The sequence below is a fragment of the Larus michahellis genome, chromosome 6 (genome assembly GCF_964199755.1).
Source record: "Larus michahellis chromosome 6, bLarMic1.1, whole genome shotgun sequence".
Lineage (NCBI taxonomy): Eukaryota > Metazoa > Chordata > Aves > Charadriiformes > Laridae > Larus > Larus michahellis.
In genome coordinates, this window is record NC_133901.1 from 40,659,749 (window position 1) to 40,683,490 (window position 23,742).

Below are 23,742 nucleotides of genomic sequence, written 5' to 3' on the forward strand. Positions count from 1 at the left end.
TTCAACTTTATATACAAGAATATGCAGCAATGCTTGAAGGAGACTTTATCTATAAGTTTATCCATACTTTTAGAAAAAAAACAATTGCTTCTCTTGAATTAAGACACATCATTCGGGTGCTTAAAGTGAAAAATTGAAGATGCTGGGACAATTTATGTCAGAGAAACTTGTTTTCATTAGCCAAGTTGCTAATTTTTGGCAAGTGTGTAAGTATTTGTTTGAAGTGTTGTACATGCTTGCTCTGTTCTGATAGACTTACCTAAATACCTGCTTTTGGCCTCTGTAGGAGACAGTGCACTAAGTTAGGTGAATGTTTGGTGTCGTACACTATTGCTTTTTTCATACCATTATTTATAAGCTTTGTCATGAAAAACTAGTCAGTTTTAAAGAACCTAATTTCTATGTTCTAAGCATTTCTTGTGTTCTGCAGCTGGAGACTTAAGGCACGTTTAGCCATGCAGTTAGGAAACACGCTGTTCGGAAAGAATATTACAATCATAGAATCATAGTGTAGTTTGGGTTGAAAGGGACCTTTAAAGGTCATCTAGTCCAACCTCCCCTGCAATGAGCAGGGACATCTTCAACTAGATGAGGTTGCTCAGAGCCCCATCCAACCTGGTCTTGAATGTTTCCAGGGATGGGGTACCTACCACCTCTCTGGGCAACCTGTTCCAGTGTTTCACCACCCTTATTGTAAAAAATGTCTTCCTTATATGTAATCTAAATCTTCTCTCTTTTCGTTTAAAGCCATTACCCTGTGTCCTATTGCAACAAGCCCTCTTGAAAAGTTTCTCCCCATCTTTCCTGCAGGCCCCCTTTAGGTACTGAAAGGCTGCAATAAGGTCTCCCCAGAGCCTTCTCCAGGCTGAAAAACCCCAACTCTCTCAGCCTGTCTTCATAGGATAGGTGCTTCATCCCTCTGATCATTTTTGTGTCCCTCCTCTGGACCCTCTCCAAAAGTCCATGTCTTTCCTGTACTGAGGGCTCCAGAGCTGGACACAGTACTCCAAGGGGGGTCTCACAAGAGCGGAGTGGAGGGGCAGAATCACCTCCCTCAACCTGCTGGCCACGCTTCTTTTGATGTAGCCCAGGATGTGGTTGGCTTTCTGGGCTGCGAGCTCAGGCGGATGGCTCATGTATGACTAGAGCTAATCATAGAACAGTTTGGGTTGGAAGGGACCTGAAAGATCATCTAATTCCAACCCCTTGCCTTAGGCAGGGACACGTTCCACTACACCATGTTGCTGAAATCCCATCTGATGCTTTTGTTATTGAAAACTGGGACTTCTGTGACTTCTTCTATTTGGTGCCTATTACCATGTTGTAAGTTAAGTATCAAGATAAAATATCCTCAATCTGGTATTGCTATTTCCCTTTGCTGTTCTTGAGGATTGACAAGAATGTTTCTGAATAAGACGTATGTTTGCTTTCAAAGTCATACATTTTTATGAAAAATAGAGAAGCAGATGGCAGTAAAATAGGGGTTCTTTTCTAACTGAAAGTAAGATGTAGATATCACTACAGAAAAAGCTTTCCACTAAAGTCTCTTCCAGTAAAGGAAAAAATGCTATGTTGAGCAATGCTGTTTGAGTTATGTAGAAATTGGTTACGGAACTGGGTTACCTGGTACTACACTATACATTGTGTAGACCAAAGTAAAACCATAAATTAAGCTTGATTTGGCTGAAGGGTTTTGAACTCATATAATGATCTCACCTTGTGCACAAATTTGTACTGCACAAGTTCTGCAGCAGCTAAGTTGCTGTATCCAGTGTTGTGGTTTAACCCCAGCCAGCAGCTAGGACCGTGCAGCCGCTTGTGCAGTTCACGCCCTTCCCCCTGAGAAGGGTAGGGAGAAAAGAGAGAAAACGAGGGGAGAGAAAGGGGGGAAAAAAACCAAACCACAACTCATAAGTTGAGATAAAGACAGTTTAGTAGAACAATAACAGAAAAAAGAAAAGAACAATAATAATAATGGTAAAAGAATATACAAGATAAAATAATACTCACCACCCAAGCGGTGATCGTGGATTCCCGCCCCCTGGCCAGTCCCCATTTCTATACTGAGCATGACGTCTATGGTATGGAACATTCCATTGGCCATTCCATTGTTCTCTCTATGCTGCTTCTCAGCTTCTATGGGAAACTGAAAAAAGTCCTTGACTAGTGTAAACATCACTTAGCAATAACTAAACTAATATGCATTATTGACATTCCTTTTATACCAAATCTGAAACACACTAACCACTAGAAAGAAAATTAACTCTGTCCCAGCTGAAACCAGGACATCTAGTAATTGCTTAAAATATGCTTAGTCTTTTCCCTAGAATTCAACTGAGAAGTGTTAAAGATACAGCTTTGAAACAATCTTAAATTAGATATATTATGCAAAACAGGTTCACACTTCACAAAGAAGTACAAGCTTGTTGTGAACCTAAAACTATAATTAATTTTTATTCTTCTCTGCTGTTGACTTTCAGAAAGTACCCTTTGACTGTTGTCCCAAATTAAGGAAAAAGTTAATAATCTACTGTTCTCAAAATGGCCAAGGGGGTGCCTCATTGTAAGGTATGAAATAATGCAGGGCATTATGCTGTTTATCCATTGGAAACCCTTAAATGGTGTAATTTCATTCTCACTAGTGAGAGAAAGATTCAGAGAAGCATGTATATCTGAAACAATGCAGGCATAAAACTAGTGAACTTACTCTCGCCTTTGGTACGGCATCTGGCAAAAATCATCAGTTTTGGGTTCAACATCATCCTGTGAATATTAACCAGCTTTCAGTAGACAAGCTGCAAGTTTCTGCTGAAAGTAACTACATAACTGTAACTGCAGTAATATGGAGGTAAAATTCTGACCACCTATTTTTCTGCTTTTATTAAGCAGTATCTCAGCCTACAGCCTTACACTTCACTTATGTTGTCTTTCTTTAAGCTTCATTTAGTGTTTGATAAACATGGTCATGTCAACCAGATTTTAAAAAGTAACAATTCTTAAATGCACCTGTGTTCCAAATTGTTAGTCCTAAAACTATGTAACTTCTCTCAGTATCGTTAGGTAGCAGTTTTCGGAAGTAAATAGTGAGATTGTCCTCTATTTAAATATTGAAAAAGAGAACAACTGTTAACATCCTGTTGATGTTGGCAGCGCTTGTGCCTGTGAAGGGTGAGTGACGTGGAATATCTTGATTACAATTTCACCTGTTAACTGTGGTGCACAGAGGAGAAGTTGAAAAGGGGTATATCAAAACTCTAGTGCAAAGCATATTTTAAGCTGTGTCAGAGGAATCTGCCTGGTCAGCAGGTTTTGCAGTCCATACATCTGGATGACTATTCGTACATCTACAGTGGCTCAAGACTTGCAGTACAGGTGAAGGACTTGTTTTTTTGTTTTAAAGCAAACAGCTTAATACTAAAACTATTATTCCGTTTGTGTGTATGCTGAATGCAGATCTCATTTCATGGCTTGATTGTGTCTTTGATGTGATAAACTTGCTGTGAAATGCAAAAAAATGCATCTTCATATATTCTCCTAAACACTAGCAACATGGTCAGCAGCTTATAAATTATGCAAAGGAAATGATCCCTTCCCCTAAAGAGCTTACCTGTAGAATTAGGAAACATTTGAATATTAAAGTATGTTTCCACAAAAGTAATCTTCTATCTCTATAGCGATCATGGATTTAGTAAGCTGATATTAGAATATTGGTGAGTTCCAGGCTATTTTCCAAAGTAGCAAAGAACTGCAAATAATATTGACGTTGATTTTTGTTTTCTACAAGCTTAACTGTTGTTTGGAAATTACAATTTTTCAATTACGAATCCTGGAAACTATACCCATGTAGACTGCCAGGTAAAAAAATCTGAGAAGAGAAACTTCTGATATTACAAATAAACTCATTTTGTGGAAAGGAGGGCATTATTAGCACACATCACAAGCTAATACGTACGTATTTATTAAAATATCTTTTCTAGTTTGGGATACTCTTCCCATTACACAGGTGTAGTGCTGAGTTCCTAACTAAAGTTTTTCAGACACAGAAAGCTGAGATAATTGTAACTTATTTTTTTTTATTTCCTGAGATTTATGAGTGCCAATACATAACACTACCTACTAGAATTTAGCAATTCTGTCTTGATTACAGGGTGCAAGACTGATGAGGCAGTTATAAGGCTAATAATGAATTGATAAATGCCCACTTCTATTTTTGGTATCTTTGCTCTGGAGACAATTCTAGCTAAATTAGATGCAGACTTTGGATGATGACTTAAATAGTCATCATCCCAGATGTACAGAAATACAGTAGTCTCCAGTGGAAGTGTGGTCAGTAATTGGTTGCTCCACTATTCTTTGCTATTTGGGGTTAAACTCTTAATCTCTGTGGTTGCCAGGCACAGTTGGTCTGACCTAGAACTAGGCTTTCAAAATTCATGCTGTCAGACATTGTGCATCAGATGTCTTCCTACTTTTTGTATGACTAAAGGGGAAAAATAATGCATGTGTATCTGTTTTGTCTAAGACTTTGCCTTTTGGAACCAGAGGTAGGGGTGTACTTCTGGTAAACTGCATAGGATTTGTAGTCTTTTAATTTTTCAAGTATTTACTAGTCCATGGCTGTGTCAAAATTACTCCCGTATTATTCAGTTGAAAGCCACCTAGCACGGGGATTTTTTTCATACAACCCGTGTGTTTTTTGCTTTGTCAAACTTTTGTTTGTCACAGTTGTAGGGGCTTATGCATTGCATTGAGTGGCATCTGGAATGAGCTTCCAGAATGTTAAAACATTTTAAATGTGAAAGCTGTCTGCCAGAGCACGAGCTGCTGCGCTCCTCGCTAACAGCCGAACAAGAATTTCCCAGTTCAGCATGATGTGCATTACCATTCTAAAACAGAGTTACATTAGGTTTTCAATATTGTAAGAAATTAATTTTAAAACATTGTACTGTGTGGCATATCAGTGCCAGACTGATTCTAAACACACAGAGTAGCAAATAAAAGAAGGTGTTTTCACTGGAATAATACTGTCTTCCTGTTGCCAGGCTTTCTGGTGCCATACCGTTGCTTGATAATACCTGTTTATAAGTGTGTGGCATTACCTTTTACTGCCTCTACAAGCCCAGTGCATAAATGTACTCTTTTACTAGTTAAATTTCCTTTGTTTGGCATAATTTTTAATTTTCTACGCTGAATGCTGCAGAGATGAAGGAGCACATGCATCTCAACAGAGGTTTTGGCGTAAACAAAAGCCTTTCATCACACACATTCCTGATAAAGTTCTTACAAGCTTTATATATGCTCACTAAAATTTCCCATGTACTTCGACTAAGTCTCTGTAAAGTTTGGAACATCGATCCCTCGTCATTATAGAATGGTAGTAATATTTTGCAGAGTATCATTAGAAGTGTTTTGATGCAGGATCTGTTCTTGGACATGGACTTGTTGAGTTACTGTTTTGAAATTTAAAGTAGTAAATCTTGAAAATTTATCTTCTGTGAAACAAGGCTGCTCAAAAGAGTAATTATTTTTTAATATTGTTTGAACTTACAAAGTCAGTTATTCTGTAAATTGTGCAACAGTCCTTTTCAAAATCAAATATGGATATTTTTTTTTTTTTCAATACCCTTGTATTTTTGGAAGTGCAGATTGGTCCAAGTATCCGTCCTTGAAAGTAAAATGTTACAACATACCAAGATAACAGTATAATGTGTAGTCAGGCAGATTAAGTAATTGGGAGGCTATACAGAACAGTTTCTCATGCAAATCTGATTCTTGACAATTCTTTCAAAAATTTTAAGTCTGTAAACACAAGCCATTACACTTCCTACTCTCCAAAATACGATGCATCAGCTCAAGGATGCAAATGTGATTGTGCGGAATAAACAGTCAGCTCATCTATTATTTATTTGATGAACATCTGGACATAAAGAGGAGGCAAATTGCTGATACACATTTGTTAATAAATAGGACTTTCAGGATGCAGCAAAGGAGGAATTGGACAACTTTTGAGGGCTAGAGTACTAAAAATAGGCTGTTCAGTACAGTGTGCAAGGTCATAGTCTGGGGGATGAATGAGGGTTGGTGGTTTGTTTTTTTTTTTAAGCCCTCTCAGACATCCTGATGAACTGTGCTACTCCCCTTCATCCATCAGCTCCATTATTTTATAGAAACACTTTCCGCTGTCCCAGAATAAGCCAGTGCAGTAAGGAAGTAAGGTAAATGCAGTCCTACATTGTATCAGGAAACTTACCTTGTAGAGTGAGAAAGATATTACTGTAGTTGTCTAGGATTTACCTGAACTAACACATGCGCTCTTTCTGCTGCTAAGCTTTGTATTTGATAGCCCCATTCTCACTTTAAAATATTCACTGTCTTTGTTGCACTGAACCCGTCTCTGATCATATGTAGCTGAAAATTTCCCCAGTCTCTTTCCTACAGTTTTCATATGCAATTCAAGGTCTATAAGACATTGTCATCAAGGTGACACGTTCTAATACATTTTTTTCCTTCTCCTTACCTTGCAGTCGTAGGTGTATTTGTAAAAAGTTGTTAGTATAATTGCATATAATAAAACAGTTTGAAAATGCTCTCTTACTTTACTAAGTAAAATAAACGCTATCCACCAGTGTTTTTACCAGTGGATATTTTCTCCATGTTAGCAATTCTGTTTTTCAGTGTTTGGGTTTCAGCATTGAGTGGTTTCTGTTTGTTTGGGTTTGCTTTTGTGATCAAAGCCAATAAAAGGGAAAAAATATTTTACCCAATTATCAGTGACAAACACCATTAATATGTATTTTGGGGTGTGTTATTAGTGTTTTTCTCCCACTTTGATTAATGAAGCTGAAAGGGTGGAAGGGAGTAGCACAGTAAAGTAGGTTCATCAGGGTGTCTGAGAGGGCTTTCATTTTACAATCCCTTTTAGTACTTGTGGGGAAAATGTTTGTGGGTTTCTTTTTATTCCCAGTCACTTTGATTTCTGGTGTATTTATGTTAAAATCAGAATAGAAGATATTCCTGTAATAGAATCTCTCCTGGTTTCACTTGCTTTCTGATCAGCTGGAATGGTCCTTTGGCTGCAGTATGTTCACACTCCTAAGGTAGGGTTTAGTAGATCGTACATGGCAGTTACAGATCTAATGAGTAAGCCTCATCAGTTCCTGTGTGATGGAAATTCCAGCCAGCTTTAAAAGGAATGATTTGACAAGCAAGATTGTGCTATTGCAGCTCAATTTAAGTAATGCAGTCGTTGCATTTGCATGAAGCACGCAAGAGCAAGAAATAGTATTTGTTGTTAACTTAGTTTGAGGTGCCTTCATTCAACTGTACAATCTGCCTGACCTGCTGGGCTGTCCGCAAATGCCAGCAGTCCCCAAGCACACATCTGGCAGTATCTGGCTTTAGGCTGAGTAAGAGGTCCTGGATATGTGCCTTTTTGCACAGTTTAATTTGCTAACTAAATATAAGCTGATTACAGCAACTGGCTTTGGTCTCAGTTTTTAGTTAGGTGAAAAAAAAAGCATCTAGCTTTTTTTAATGAAGCAAAATGAAGATTGATGTACCTTGTGCTAGGTGGTAACCCGTGTGCTGTCTGCTCCTTGGGCTTTTTGGCTGTCTTCAGTCTTAAACTGTAGCTGCTGTGTAGGGGGGGAAGGACAGGAGAGGGACTTACGGAGTTGTAAGACTAAATAATGTCCTTTTCATATTAAACCTGTTTTTTTCCAACCAAGCTTAACTCCAATACTGAAGTAAAAACTTCATATTTTTGATTATCAAGCAACACAAACAGTAATTTGATTTAAAAGTATGAATATAAATTTTTCTTCTAATGAAAATCTCACTTAGCAGCCCTGCATATTCTCACACAAGAAATGAAGTGGATTTATTTCCAACTAGGTGGTTTAACAAAACTTCTTAACCATTTGATCAAGAGCTGCCCTGATAGTCTCAGTGATTATCTTCTAGGAATCTAGGTGGCTTCCTCAAGTGTATGGGAATTTCCGTGAGTGTCAGGGGTTTTAGAAGATAGACTGTAATTTAGTAAGTGAGGGGAATAAATCTAATTTAATTTTTAATTACTATTCTGGAGTTTATTCTAATTTGTGAAAAATAAAATCTTGAAATTGATGAGCACTGAAAACACGGTTAAACTGCAAACTTCTCCCATATGTGTATTCCCAAGCAGTTACTGCCTGCCTAGCGCTCTCTCCACACAAGCCTTTCTGCTCTGAGATCTCTGCCAGGCTGCACTTCACAGACCATTTTGTCTCTAAATAGCAGCAAAAGGAATCAAATTAATGAACGAGCAATTTTAGCTTGTTTTAAAATCAGTGTGTATTTCTTCACTGTGAATATCCAGCAATCTCGACTTGTGTCCGTGACTGTGAGGTGCCTCTCCATTTCCTCAGATTTTCCTCGCACATTTAAACACTGTGATCTTACGTATTGCTTTGTGATAGTCTGAAGAACAGAGTAGAAAATAAGCAGGTGGAAAAAAGGGCCTGCAATTTTCGGTGGATAGCCAGAGAACAGTGTAATTACACCATTGTCTTTTGGTGACATTTGCTTTTCTCTAAGTCAAATTCATGCATTCGTACCATGGTGCCAGTCTCACTGTTTTATCCACAGGAAGACTCGGATCCCTGTCTCAGAGCAATTCCATAGCGATTTTGACTTTAATATTAGAAGCAGCTCTATTCCAAGCCGTAGTTTATATTAAAATGGGGGCTGGGGGGATTTGTTTCCATCTGCTTGAGAGCTTTGAGAGTAAAAGATGTTTTTCATTGGAAATATTAACTGAAAAAAAAATTTCCCTTGAGTGTCAGGAAAATTTGTAACATTGATTTGAAATAACCAGTGATTTTATGTCATCAGAATCTTTTACCATAGAATCATAGAATTGTCAGGGTTGGAAGGGACCTTAAAAATCATCTAGTTCCAACCCCCATGCTATGGGCAGGGACACCTCCCACTAGATCAGGTTGCTCAGAGCCCCATCCAGCCTGGCCTTGAACGCGTCCGGGATGGGGCATCCACAGCTTCCCTGGGCAACCTGTTCCAGTGTCTCACCACCCTCATGGTGAAGAACTTCTTCCTAACGTCCAGTCTGAATCGACCCATCTCTAGTTTTGATCCATTCCCTCTGGTCCTACATTACCTGATATCCTAAGAAGTCCCTCACCAGCTTTCTTGTAGGCCCCCTTAACATAGTGGTAGGCCACTATAAGGTCTCCTCGGAGCCTTCTTTTCTCCAGACTGAACAACCCCAACTCTCTTAGTCTGTCCTCATAGGAGAGGTGCTCCACCCCTCTGATCGTCCTCATGGCCCTTCTCTGGACACGTTCCAGCATGTCCATATCTTTCTTGTAGTAGGGGCTCCAGAATTGGACGCAGTACTCCAGGTGGGGTCTCACAAGAGTGGAGTAGAGGGGGAGAATCACCTCCCTCGACCTGCTGGATTTTGATTCTTAATAGCATAGAAATAGAAATTAGATGTTTTGGGGTTTTTTTTACTATCTTCTGTACAGCAATTTCAGTAGTATGACTTCAGTCATGATCTTAAGCTTTCAGCTGCCTGGGAGAAGGAAGTGCTAAGACCTGCATTTTATGCTTTGGGTGCTTTTGAGATTAAGATTTAGATTAAATTTAGATTAAAATTAATGCTTTTGTGAACATTATGGTAGATTTTGGACTTCTGAAATGTCTGTAATTATTTTACATGTTATATATAATGTATCTATTTTGATTTGACTTTATTAAATATTTGGAAATGTATTTTACTTCCATCTGCTTTGTAAATGGAACACAGTTTAAAATGTTGCTTTTTGAAGGGCTGTTGGGTGGGTTTGAAGTCTTTTGAGAAGAATTATCAGTAGAGAACTTAGTGTGCAGTAAGAATAAACATGTAAATAAACATATAAAAGGTGCGTAATGTTTCATACTTTGTGTGTTTAAAATATTCCCATGTCTCCTAAATTTTTAGCTGCAGCATGAGAAGGCTGAACTGGAGCAGCATTTAGAGCAGGAACAGGAATTTCAAGTGAACAAACTGATGAAGAAGATTAAAAAACTGGAAAATGATACAATTTCGAAGCAGCTGACCCTGGAGCAGGTAACTTTCAGAATGACATGACCGTAAAACAAGGAATTCTGAAAAAATAAATACTTGTTTTGTGTTAGATTTGACTTAATTTTTTAAGTATATGAGAAACTGGGCAATATCAAGAATATAGAAAAGTCAGTTTGACTTTCAAAGCCATAGATCATTAACATAATTTATTATGAGAAACTTTGATTAATGTTTTTTTCATGGCCATTATAACTTTTAGTAGCCTTACTGTAGGCCTTCATGTCTGCTGGACAGCTGTGAGTTTTGCAAACAGAACTTCTTTGTGAGTAATGCTTCTTGTTGCTCTTCATTAGCTTCCAGTCTCATGCTGCTAGTGAGAAAGACTGTCACTTCTGATAGCGGTTAAGCACAACAGTAAACAATATGTATGTGGTCTAATTGTGCTCTAGGTCACCTTTTTGTGGCAGCTTGGGTAGCACAGGACTCGAACTGTGAGATGTCAGCTCTGTGTATATTTAAAAAGATCTGAGATTCTGCTACATCCAACTCCCTTTCTCCCTAGACAGTTATGAAGATTACAGGGATAAAACACCACTTGTTTTGGTCATGTTTCCACTGGAAGTCTAGACGTTGGGACTGCTTTTATGTCTAATTTTAGGCATGTGTGTCAAAGCATCTCAGTGGCATTAATAGGAGTCCTTTTGACTTAAAAGGCAAACTAATGAAACATATAAGCTCGTTAAAGAACTTCATGTTTTCTGGCTTGTGGGAGTCCAATAATTTGGGTGGTATAAATATAGTACATTATTTCTGTGATTATTTTTTTTTCCTGTTATCAGATGTGGGACTTCTTTGTTCCTGGTAATCTGAATTTCTACCAGTTTTGTATGACTCTCCTATTTCTATTGACATCGTGGATAAATTAATGGCTCTCTTAATGATGAAATGGGTTTTCTTGATTCTTATGCTGACATTATTTATGGAGAGATCTATGGAACAAATTGAAAAATAGAAAGGTAGGAAGATGTAGCTGCCAGAAAATCCTTACCCAGCTTGGAAATTAACATGAGATTGAAATAACTCTCTTAGCCACAAGGTGGTGGTGGCGGCCACTTAATCAAAACGCAAAGTAAGTGTACATATTAACCTGTTTTAGTCTTTGAAATGTTAGCATGAGCCACAGCTGAAATCTTAGTGGTACTTATTTTTGTATCATTGTTCTGTGCAGGCAGACTTGGGAAATCTTAAAATTTGAAACTTGTTGCTACATTTGAAAATCAGTGATAAATTGTTCAAAAAGCACAGGTGCTTAAAGGTCTTTCTCCCAAATATCTGATCTTGAAAACTTACTTTATGAAGATGTTAAATTTAGCTGTCAGTCTTGGAATTCCATATGTATTTGTATGTAATGCAATGTATACCTTTGTTTCCTCTTACAGTAAGGTATGGTAAATATCAAGTTACTTTGAACTTCAGCGTACTTTTTTCTCTTACACAAATTTTAAAAAAAAGAAGCTTTTTGTGCTAATTAACCAGCTGAAGCAACGGCCTTTGGGGCATGTGCTGTACCTAGCAAGAAGCAACCAAAAGTTGTGAGCAGAGCAATGTTGCTGTTACTATACACATAGGGAATTAAGGAAGAGAGATTGCCATGACGCTTCAGCATAACCTTTGGGAGACCTGTTAAACAGGGCTTAGAAAGAGTACTTCAGCGATGCTTTGAACATTATCTAGGGCTGCATTACTAGATCTATCACTGTAATCAGTGAGCAGATAGTTACAACATATGTTCACCAAACTATTATTTTTAAAATATTGAACACAAATTCTCTATGCTTTGTGTCCTTCCTCTGTTGCTTTCTCTCATCTGAGCTGCTTATGCCACAGGTGATTGGTAGGTAGCCAGTTTGTAGCAGTGATGGTTGCATAGAACATTAATCCTAAATAAAAAATTAAGTTGGGTCTTAGGGTTCAAATATCACCTCACTTAATTTTGTTAAGTCAACATGAAGTGGCAGATCATTCTTCTCTGAAGGCTAATGGTGAATAAATTTACAACATGTGACTATTTCATTAACTGAATGTCTCAGTTAAAATGAGTAATAATGTTCTGTGTTATAATTCAGTGGTTTGACAGGAAATAAATAGCTGTCAGTTTTGTTCTACAGAGGCCAAGTTTGTGTAGTCTTGCTGTTACAGCAGTTAGGAGACAAGAAAGAAGAACTAAACTGCTAATAATCATCCCCCATGTCTGCTTCTTTGAAAGGAGAAGAACATGAAATATGTAAAATCATAGAATGATTTGAGTTGGAAGGGACCTTAAAGATCATTTAGATCCAACCCCCCTGCCCCTCTCTCCTGTAGGCCCCCTTTAGGTGCTGGAAGGCTGCTACACGGTCTCCCTGGAGCCTTTTCTTCTCCAGGCTGAACAACCCCAACTCTCTCAGCCTGCCTTTATGGGAGAGGTGCTCCATCCCTCTGATCATGTTCATGGCCTTCCTCTGGACCTGCTCCAACAGGTCTATGTCTTTCCTGTGCTGAGGGCCCCAGAGCTGGACACAGGACTCCAGCAGGGGTCTCACCAGAGCAGAGTAGAGGGGCAGAATCACCTCCCTCAACCTGCTGGCCACGCTTCTTTTGATGTAGCCCAGGACATGGTTGGCTTTATGGGCTGCAAGTGCACATTGCCAGGTCACATTGAGCTTCTTGCCAACCAAAACCCCCAAGTCCTCCTCCTCAGGGCTGCTCTCAATCCATTCTCTGCCCGCTCTGGATTTGTGCTTGAGATTGGCTTTACCCGTGTGCAGGACATTGCACTTGGCCTTGTTTACAGTGGGATTAAGTGCACCCTCAACAAGTTTGCTGATGACACCAAGCTGTGTGGTGCGGTCGACACACTGGAGGAAAGGGATGCCATCCAGAGGGACCTGAACAGGCTTGAGAGGTGGGCCCGTGCCAATCTCATGAAGTTCGACTAGGCCAAGTGCAAGGTCCTGCACCTCGGTCGGGGCAATCTCAAGCATAAATACAGGCTTATCCACCAATGCTCTAACCCCACTGTAGAAGACCACCAAACTTGTCAGACATGATTTGCCTTTAGTGAAGCCACGTTGGCTTCCATGTTTCTTGTGGAAAGATATTTTTGGAGAGCAGCAAAGAATTAAAGCTACAAAAGGGGAGGGGCAGATGAAAAGCACAGAAGTGAAATTTGGGATAGTGGGCTTAGGCAGAGATCATATTCCACTTTCATTGATTTGGAAGATCTCCATTTTAGGAGAGAACAGTTGTGCTTGTTAGTAAGTTGGCAAGAAGACTGAAGAAGTGGTCATCCAGAAATACACAAACAATGGATATTTTAGCTGCATTTGAAGCAAAGTAAGTGTATGCATGAAAGAGAGAGAGGAGGAGAAACACAGTTGGATGGTGAGGAAGGTTAAAAGGTAATTTTCCTTTGTTGTACTTCCTCGTTTCCCTGTTGTGATGGTAAAAATTAAGTGATGTTTGATTGGAATGTAACTCTGAACCTATGTAGATGCCACTGGTATTGACAGAGCTACTGGTTTGGTCTTGAGATATAATCCCATCCTGTTTATTTTAGTTCAGAATAGTGTCACGTTCTGAACAAATTCATTGACTAGAGCTAGACTACATTTCAAAGTACTCCTGAAATTACCTAGTACAAAACAAATACACCAAGACTCTGAATTCACAGCTCTGGTCAGGATGTTGCAGTCACTTCTACTGTAGGTTCAGTTCAAGGTTTTGATCCTCAAAGCTTTGATATCCTGACACTTGGAGGAATTGGGACAACACTCAAGATCAGGAAAGGAAGACACACTTGTTTCTAGTGTGTTTTCATATTGCTGGAAATGTGGAGGTTTAGATCTCTTTTACAACCCAGTTTCTTTGGTGTTTCATCAGAGCATGTCTGTTAGCCTTCAGGGCACAACACAAGGCTCATTTGTATATCGTTGCTGATGATTTGACTTTGCCATTGTGCATGTTCACCTACATGCAGATTTCTAATTAATGGACTCCGCTGCCTTGGTGATGGTTGCTGTAATGCTAAATGTCATCATAGATTTTTTACATCCAAGGTTATAAATAATTCACTTTTGTCTTCAAATTCCGGTGCGCTCTGCTTCCTACCATTAAATGAAATAGATTTATTTTCACCAGTATGTTTTTGTGGGTTTGTTTGGTGCTGGATCAGTAACGTAGTTGTAAAAAGACTACATCAGAGCAGGCAAGTCTAAACCACGCTGCATTGAAGTGATACAAAAAACATTGCTGCAGAAGTAGCATTTTGTGTACTTTCTTCCCTCTGAATGTTGCCAGCCCCAAGCCAAACTGGCTAACGATCAGTGCCCTAAGGCAGAGCGCCCTGTCTCTCCAGGGCTGAGCCCTTTGCCTTTGTATTGCTCCAGCTCCTGCTGGTGTGGGGAACACGGTGTCAGTCAGGATCCAAATCCTCATCCCTGGTGTGGGGCTGAAGCACGTTGCTCCTCACTTCTCTTTTCTTGAGGAGTAGAGTTCCCTCAACTGTTAATGTGTATCTGGAAACTCAGACATGGAAAGATTTACTAAACAGTGTTTCTTTTTCTAATTGTGTTCCCTGTTACTCATCAAAGTATGTTTATTTTTATTTCCAGTAACTAATTCCTCTAAGCTTTAAAGAAGAAAGTTGTACATTCATTAAACTTGCACTATTACCTGCAGTGCATGAGTTTATATTTTGTTTGGGTATCTCAATATTAATTCAGTGGTTAGCACAGATTTAGAAGCTGCAATAGCACTTGGCCCAGTGACACAGTAAACGTGCAAGGAAATCACTTAATCTGTTTTCAGTCTTTCCATTTTGTAATGTGGGATTATTTGCCCGTCAGGAAAGTGGTTAGCGTTAACTAAGGCTTGTCTGGGAAAAATACCTCCGTGCTATTTTCCACCTGTAAAGGGGTTGGTCTATTCCCACGTGTTTCATTATTGCTCACTTCTGGAGTTCAGCTGCCAGTGTGACTGAGTAAGATCAGCTGCGCCTCTTAGTATTCTAGCATATTCTTAATAATATTTGCATTGTATTTGTACTAAAATACTAATAATTGATTTCTTCATATGTGGTTCTACATTATATAGGCTTTTATTAGCTTATAGCAGAATCAAAAATATTTGTTCACACAGTAAGTGAATGGGAATAATGTCAAGTTAAGCATTTACTTTTATAAGGTCTTTGCTAAAATAGAAATACATTTGTTTCTGCTAGTAAGGGTTGATACAGTAACACTTAAGGCAGTTAACTTAATTTTTTCTTTACTGTTTTTGTTATGTCACTCCTTTATCTAACAAAAGGCAAATATGTCTTCTCTTCCATTTCTGGCTTACTTAACTGTGATTCTTCCACTAAAAAAAGTCTAAAATTTTTCAAAAGAATAAGTGCTGTAGACTGTAAATTCAGTTTGAAATTCAGAGACATGTGGAGTAGGCTTGTCTTTGAATAGGCTTGTCATGTCATCAGTGACAGTGTGTCCAGGTTTCAAGCTCCTTCTTATTGTCCAGAGACAGGTTCTGTGAGAAGAATTTCCATTAAGGAGATGACAGCCATGCAGCTCCTGAATCTCTTGATTTTTCATGATCTGTGTGACCAGTGCGTTGTGTCTGATTTCTGTCTCTTCACTTTCTCCTTGCTGTCATACAGCATCATTTAAAATGGTGATGTTATAGCAAAGATCTTTCCTAATGAGAGTTCCTGGCAAAAAAATGTATTTCCGTCATTTGCATTGATTGATTTTCCTCTCCAGCTAAGACGTGAGAAGATTGACCTTGAAAATACTTTGGAACAAGAACAAGAAGCGCTAGTGAATCGTCTCTGGAAGAGGATGGATAAGCTTGAAGCAGAAAAACGGTTTGTCTTGTTGCAATGCATTTGTTACTGTGGGAGAGATGTCATTTAATACGTAACGTTCTGGATTAAATGTGTTCATCTCTGTCCCATGAGAGTCGTTTAATCTATGAAAACCTGGAAGTTAAAGCAGTTGTAAAGCTGCTTGTTTGCATGATGCCAGATCCTTGATTGCTTAAAGTAGATGTAACTAAATAGTGTAAGAAATGACCTGGGAAAGCTTGAAGGAATTTGCTGATTTTTTTTAGCTGCTGATAGACTCTTCTTCAGGCTTCTGGCTCAGGGTCAGCTTTATATTCATGGCCCAGAGAAAATAACGCAGTATTTCAGTGTATTTGTTATATGAGAAGCTCTTGTTTTTTCCCTGTTGGCTTGAAGAAAACTTCAGCCTTTTCTCAGTGGTGTGCACTTATGTCACTGAGACTTCCTGCTGCTGCTTCCATAGAAGTTAAGACAGTGAGACTTTATATTCCTGGGAAAGCTAAAAATATAAATTAAAGCAATTCTCTCTTTAATGCCATATATAAGAACTCTGGTTTTGGGGCAAGTAGGGGAGAAGAGATGATTAATACCTTATTTTTCTTCTACATGTTTAAGGACAGTTATGTTAGTTATGTTACTCACAGAGTTATGACTCTGTGGATCTTGACTGGGGGCTCAGAACACGCCTAAGCCTAGGTGAACTGCAGGTTTTGTAGTTTTATTTTACAGAGCCCTGCTGTGTGGAAGGTGCTCTGAAGAGCAACATGTGATATTCAGCGGTGGTAAATCCATAGCTAATTGAGCCTTTGGTCAGAGTTCTGTGTGTCTTAGATTTAAAGTCTTCTTTAAGCCAAACCATTTTTGGTTTCATTTATCTCAGGCTGTGTGCCTTCTTATGAGGAGCCACCATGCAGTCAGACCATGGTTTAGGACCACTTTGTATGGTACGTGTGAATACTGGGTCACGCAAAGAGTGGTGCTTGCATAGTGCTGTCCCTGCTCTTCAGGGCAGAGTTGGATCTGGCCAGTCAACACGTTTCTAGTGAAGAACAGTTTTGTGCTTTCAGGCTGAAAAATACTTCTTATGTTAACTCCAAAAATAATCATTTAGAACATTTAATATCTACCATATGCTTATTTCATTATAAGAGAAGTTCATTACTCCTAAATTTACAGTTATTTGTGGTATTTGAAACCTTGACTATATGCAGTGCCTTTTGGTTTGGAGATTATTTTTTTTTCTTTAAAAAAAGGGGAAACTATTTGACTATGCTTCAGAAAATCACTGTGAAATTTTCTCTTCTGGTAATCGTAAAACACAGAAAAGCTTTTGTTTCGCCATAGGCACGCATTGCTCATATTTTCATCTTGAAATATGTGTTCTTCCCCTAAGAACATAAATGCAAAAATTCATAAGAGATTAAATTAATTTCCTTAGAAATTATTTTCTGGAATAAGTAGCATTTGAGTATAAAACTGAGGTAACTATATGTAGTTCAGAATCTGTTTTTCCTGATCTGTGTGCAGAAATATTTGGGAGCGTCAAATGTCTGAATATTTTAGAAAATCCATCCGTGCTTGGACAACAAATTTTACTTTTTTTTATTTTGAGTTAAAAAAGAAGGCATTGTAAGTCCTCCCAAAATTCTCTCACTAAAACCAATAGTTAAAGTAAATGTTACATACCTGTCAGAATCCTTGCAGTGGCTTTCTGGAGGATTTAAGGGGTTTTCTTTTCATTAGAATTGAAGGTAAAATTTGAACTATTTGTCATACAGAATTTTGCAGGAGAAACTAGACCAGCCAGTATCTGCTCCACCATCACCCAGAGACATATCAATGGAGATAGATTCTCCAGAAAATATGATGAGACATATCAGATTTTTAAAGAACGAAGTGGAGAGGTTAAAGAAACAACTGAGGGCTGCACAGTTACAGCGTGAGTAAACAACTTGTTTTAATTTTTTTTAAGTTTGTGTAATATCAAATTTTTATATATACTTTCATGAGTTTGAATTTAAGGTAGAAGTGGAAAAAAAAATTTGGGGTCAAAATATTTTCATAATTGCAGAATTATTGCTCGTTGTTGTATTTATACTGCAGCTTGGGTTTTTTTAGCTTTACAAGAAGGATGCCTGGAAGAATCAACAAATACTTATTATTTTGGGCCAGAAAAAATGTTTCTATCTTTTTTTCTTTTTTTCAGAGACTTAGAAGTATTTCAACATGTAGATTTTTCAAAACATATTTATGGCCTGCGTGTAAGAGTCTTGTTATAAATTAAGAATTACTCAAAAATAGTAACAGCTAGCATTCTCTCCCTCTGGTGTGCTGGTCTTGGCAGGATAGCTGGAATATTTCAATCCCCGTTTAGAGAAATAGCTTACCAGAGTCAGCAGCCTTCCTTAGAGATGATGGGAGAGTGCTGTTTTGCAGAGGGCTTCTGCACGAGTTTGTGGTATTAATAATTTGTGTCAGTTAAAAGAAGATAAGGAGTGCTAATCTTTGTACTTGCCAATTCTGCACTGCATCCTTCACTTACTGAACCTCAGAACAAGAGCAAGGCCTTAGATTTAAAGGCCTTGCTTTGTACCAATTTCATTTCAAGTATTCTTTATTATTTTAAGTGGTTTATTTTTGCATTTTTGGGATTTAGACCAAACATTTAGAAGCATTTAAAGTCAAATTCTCGTTAAAAATAAGATCTAGGTTTAAATGTACTCTTTCTCTTTGTGAACAGATTAAACAGAGCTGCAATATGAATAGCAATACTGACAGAAATGGTGGGTGTGCTAGCCTGCAAGCAGAAGATGAAACTGAAATACAGTTTCCAGTTTGTTGTTTGCAATACGTGGTCATTAGAGAACCTCTGGTATTATTCCTAAATAATTAATAAAATATGCTTACTCAATTCTGATATTAGTATTACATTTCATATTCCTGAAGCACTTACTTCTAGGCTAGGAACTATTTTCGTATAATAATAGTTTTAAATAAGTGATACTGTTACATTTAGAAGTGGTATTTCCAGAGAAGAGACATAAATCATGTATTGTTGATAGTTTGGAAATAGTCTTCTCAAACAGGAATAGTCTTTTGATTTGAAGGGTGCTGCATAACAAAGTGATCACAAAGCATGATGGACTGTAATATTTTTTTTAATATTGAGGAATTAACTGTAAACTTGATCAAATATTGGAAAAACTTGCAAAATGCATTGTGTCATAAGTCCTCATCGTGTGTTCCATTTTATTTAAATAATGTCAAAATGCTTCGTAGCTTTCCATAGTTTGATTTTCTCACTTAAATAGTTTGCGATACTGGACCATGTAAGTGATATTTGCTGAATTTGTTTAGAACTGCAAACTCAAATTGCCCTTTGTTGTAGAGTAAACCACTTGTTGGCTTTTAGTATTGGTCCATGTTCTGCTGGCCAATCTCTGTTATAAAATGTGTAATTGAAAGAATGATATAGAGTATATGTAAGGTAGCAATTTGATACAAGAGTTTGAGTGGTTTGGGTTTCAGAACTTCTTTTGTGTTTCCTCCTTTGAAGTGGAAATATACCTTTAAAATATTTTTTTCTGTGTGTTGCAGTACAATCTTTGTAAATGTGGAATAGCATCATTTAATGGAGCAGGATTCATTGTACTTATTCTTTATGGTTTTGGTTTTATTATTTTCTTCCTTACTTTTTCCTTTCTTTTCAAATTCATTTAAGTAAATACTTAAAGCTTTTTTGCTTTTTACCTTTTATTTCCAAAATTGCTGTCAACCACTAATTCATTTTAGTAGCTACTGTTCTGAATTAGGTTTTGAAGTAACGAATTAGAGGTGAGAATTTTGAGTGATCCATCCTGAGCATTTTGTACGCCCTCATTCTTGAAGTACTGGGGTAAAAGTAAGTGCAACATATTTGCCTCTCTGTGAAATTGAATTTTAACAAAATTCTGAATTTCAGATTCAGAGAAGATGGCACAATATTTAGAAGAGGAGCGACATATGAGAGAAGAAAACTTGAGACTTCAAAGAAAATTACAGAGGGAAATGGAACGTAGGGAAGCGCTCTGCAGGCAACTGTCAGAAAGCGAATCCAGCTTAGAAATGGACGATGAAAGGTTAGTATTTTCTAGCAATCCAGATACAATGGCATTGAGCTTATTAGTCAATACTCATATTTCTTTTTTAATGTTGTAGGAGAAGTATTTATAGAAATAACCTGTATATGGGTTTAATATACTTACCAAATTTCAGCATGGTCCAGGAATATCTTCAGTAGAATTGTATCAAACTTGTGTAGAAATTGCATTACTTTTAACAGGGAGAAAGAAAATACTTGTATCTGAAGATTGTTTAGGGTTTTGATGCTGTATATTGAAATAAGTATGGCTGTGGAGTTGAGATTCATGATAATTCGTACCTTTGTTTTGCCCCTAACTGCAAGGAATTCTGTGATGGAGGAACAACATCCTTATTTGGGGCTAATTTGTCCTTTGCAGAAAGTAAACTGTGTTCAGCCAAATACTGAAGGATATGGTGTAAAGCCGTAGAGAGAGGAAGCATTTCCAGAACTGTTGGGTTGTTCTTGATGCCCAAACCACAGCATCCCTGATTTTTTTTTTTCTATACTGAAAGCTGCATTGCTTGCACTGACCTTACAGATAGTCTTGAGTTTTTCATGGTTTTATATGACGTCTTTTAGTATTTTTTCACGTCATAGTCCTATGACAGTGTTACATCTTGAAAGAGGTTTTAAAGTACACTTTGAATAAAACATTCTTAATTCTTATCAAATGCTCATTATTTTGTTGTACTGTTTTACATTATTTTGGGTTTATAGTCGTCCTTTAGAAAAAAAGCGAAGTTACCCTGTGCTGTGTATTCTTCAGATACTGAGATATTTCTTCTTGGGTCATCAGTATATATGTTATAAGCCATAATTTACCAGAAACAAAGTACTGGATATTTTGTTTTCAAGGAGCAGCCTTAAAGTTCAAGGTAGTGTTTTCATTTCAATGAGATACTAGGCAACTGACATATGTTGCAGTAGCATCTGATATTAAGATGTAGTGAATACTATATAAATTAAATTGTTAGAAACACAGGATTCTGGTGTTTGAATCTATTTTTATTAGCCTAATCTTTTCATCCAATATTTACATTGTAATGGAAATACAGTAAAAATCTAAATCTATGTGAATAATGTAAGAGTATCCTAATATTTTCTTCTCTCAATCAGTTGTAGGTAGTGGTGATCAATAAAATGCAGGAAAATTGGATTACCCATTCTGTACTTCCAATAAATTTCATTGTCATGTTGATTTTTTGGTACTACAAAGGCATAACAGAGTTGCTCCCAAACAGGTATTTACAGTGTAAATAATACAAAATAAAGGGAAGGATGAAGCAGGTATTAAAAGTGGTTAGTCTTAGGAGAACTGTATAGATAAAATAATTGTGTAACTACATGCAGCAATGACTTTAAAATGTAAATTTTTGTCAGTTTACATTGTCTTCCTAAAAATGATGGTGATGATGGATCAGATATCCAGGTTTTTTCAGTTGCATTCTGTTAGCTGGTGGTACTCATTTTTTGTAGATGGGGATAGATGAAGATGCTTTACTGAATGCAAAATGCACAGCTCTCTCAAAACTTCTTCCTCCTGATTTAGCAATAGCCTTGTCTTCTCAATCCTCCATCCTATTCTCTGGAGTAGTAGGGAAATAACTGAAACAAGGAAGTACACTAACGGTGTGCTGCTATTCCGTATCACCTGATCCAGGTACTAGGATAACTTACAGAAAATTGTCTTTATGTAGAATAAAGTAATATTAACTCACAAAACCCACTGCCTTGCTGTAATACATGTACTATCTGTGTTACGAGTTAATGTTGTGTTGCAGAGGTAGCCTAGTCAGTTCAACTTGGCTAATCTTGCCACTGAAGAAAACTTACATTTAATTAACCTTTAACTTGCCAGTTAATTTTATGTGGTTCTCTATTGTAGCTACTTTTATTACCCTGATCTACCCAAATTCAAACCAACTTTAGTATCACTACAGTGTACTGCCTGTGTTAGGTGTTGGGGCTTAGTAACTCTGAATATCCTAGTTAATAAGATGCAGTATCAAAACATGTTTCAAATGGTTTATGAACTGTCTCACAGACCTAGAAGTAGTCAAGAGAAATATTTTTAATTCTGCTCCATGTTGTGGGGTGGGCTTTTTTTCCTGCAATCTAGAAATAAATGTAGCTACTAAGAATTTCTGAGCAGCACAGTGGTAGAAGGGGAGACAAGTAAGAGTCAAAGGGTGTTAGGTAGATAATTTTGCCTGCTGCTTTGCTGTATCCAGTAATGAAGCACAGCTAAATATAATAATATAAACCCAGGTGCACCCATTTGCAACCGTATGTGCAGGAGAAGGTGAGCAGGGGAACCTCTCATCTAGACGTTGACTGAAAAATCTGGGTGGAGAGTGCGTAAGCAAGTCAACCTGAAAGCTGCCAGCCTAATGCTGTGAAAAAATACGTAAAAACACTTTTGAGATATAAACTAAGTGGCAAGTAGGAGCACTTTTTCATATAGCACTTGATGGCTGTGAAGAAGCTTCACTGTATTCAGTAAGTAAAATACAAATAAATACCACTAAAATTATTACAAGTGGTGAAAAATGCCTTGCTTGAGGTTCTAATCAGTTCAGTTCATCACAGTGACATATGGCAGGTGTCTTGCAACACAACCTAGAAGTGTCTTTAGTGGGAGAAAGTCCTGGATTCAAAATGTCTCTCTGTTCCAGTAGCAAAAGACACAATGAGCAAATGGCTAAACATTGAGACCAGAGCGATTTAAGTGGGAAACAGGGCATGTTTTTAACTGTGAGGCTGATCAGCTGTTGGAGCAAATTATCGATACTTTAATGATTTTTTTATTTTTTTTCCTCCTTTTCATGATTTCAGATCAGTGCTAAATGCCTTTCTGGAAGATACACTCCAGCCAGACAAGCTATTGAGTTCAATGTAGAAATGATGTGTAAAGTGCAAGAATATAGTATAGGTCAGATTGAATGACATGATTTGTACCTCTGGCCTTAATATGTACTATTCTAATCATATGCAACTTGTATGGTTTTAACTGCAAGTGACTAAGATAGGTCCAGTTATTTCCATTGAAAGTTAAGCCAGTATCTCAGCCTTCAGCAGCGATGAGAGTTCCTGTCATGACTTCCTAAAGGTGACTGGTCCTTCCATTAATCTAGTGTGATTCTTACATGAATTGAAAAAAACACAGTGAAACATTTAAATCATGGCACATCTTAAAAGGTTTGATCTAATTATTCTTTACCTTTTTTTGTTAGATATTTTAATGAGATGTCTGCACAAGGATTAAGACCTCGCACTGTGTCCAGTCCTATCCCTTATACACCCTCACCAAGTTCTAGCAGACCTATATCACCTGGTAAATATTTAACCCAGTTTCTAAAATTATTGTATGCATCATATAGTAACGTGCCATAGTATTTAGGTCAGTAGCCTTTCCAAAACTAGTCTGGAGAAAACAACTGCATCATAAATGTAAGAATAGTTATGCCTTAATGTCTTCTAGTGTAGCATGTTTTTGGATGGTTCTGTATTACACTGTGAACAGATATTAAAGGTCAGTTGAGTAGCTATCACTTGAACTCTTATTTCTTTTTTGCTCTCTCTTGTCTCTTACTGTCTCTTCTTTTTTTTTTTTTTTTTTTTCCTCCCCTCCCGCCCCACCATAGAAGTTGCCCAACAGGATGCATAGTTCAAACA

General features: G+C 37.6%; 1 protein-coding gene across 2 annotated transcripts in view; it reads left to right on the forward strand.

Moving 5' to 3' along the window:
- The window catches only part of CCDC6 (coiled-coil domain containing 6), a 53,542-nt gene that overhangs the window by 21,098 nt on the left and 8,702 nt on the right, over positions 1-23,742 (forward strand). For both annotated transcript variants that reach the window (XM_074590969.1, XM_074590968.1), the window contains exons 3-7: positions 9,980-10,108; positions 15,862-15,965; positions 17,723-17,883; positions 19,906-20,062; positions 23,301-23,401. In XM_074590969.1, coding sequence (XP_074447070.1) covers positions 9,980-10,108; positions 15,862-15,965; positions 17,723-17,883; positions 19,906-20,062; positions 23,301-23,401 — 652 coding nt within the window. The remainder of the gene's footprint in view (positions 1-9,979; positions 10,109-15,861; positions 15,966-17,722; positions 17,884-19,905; positions 20,063-23,300; positions 23,402-23,742) is intronic.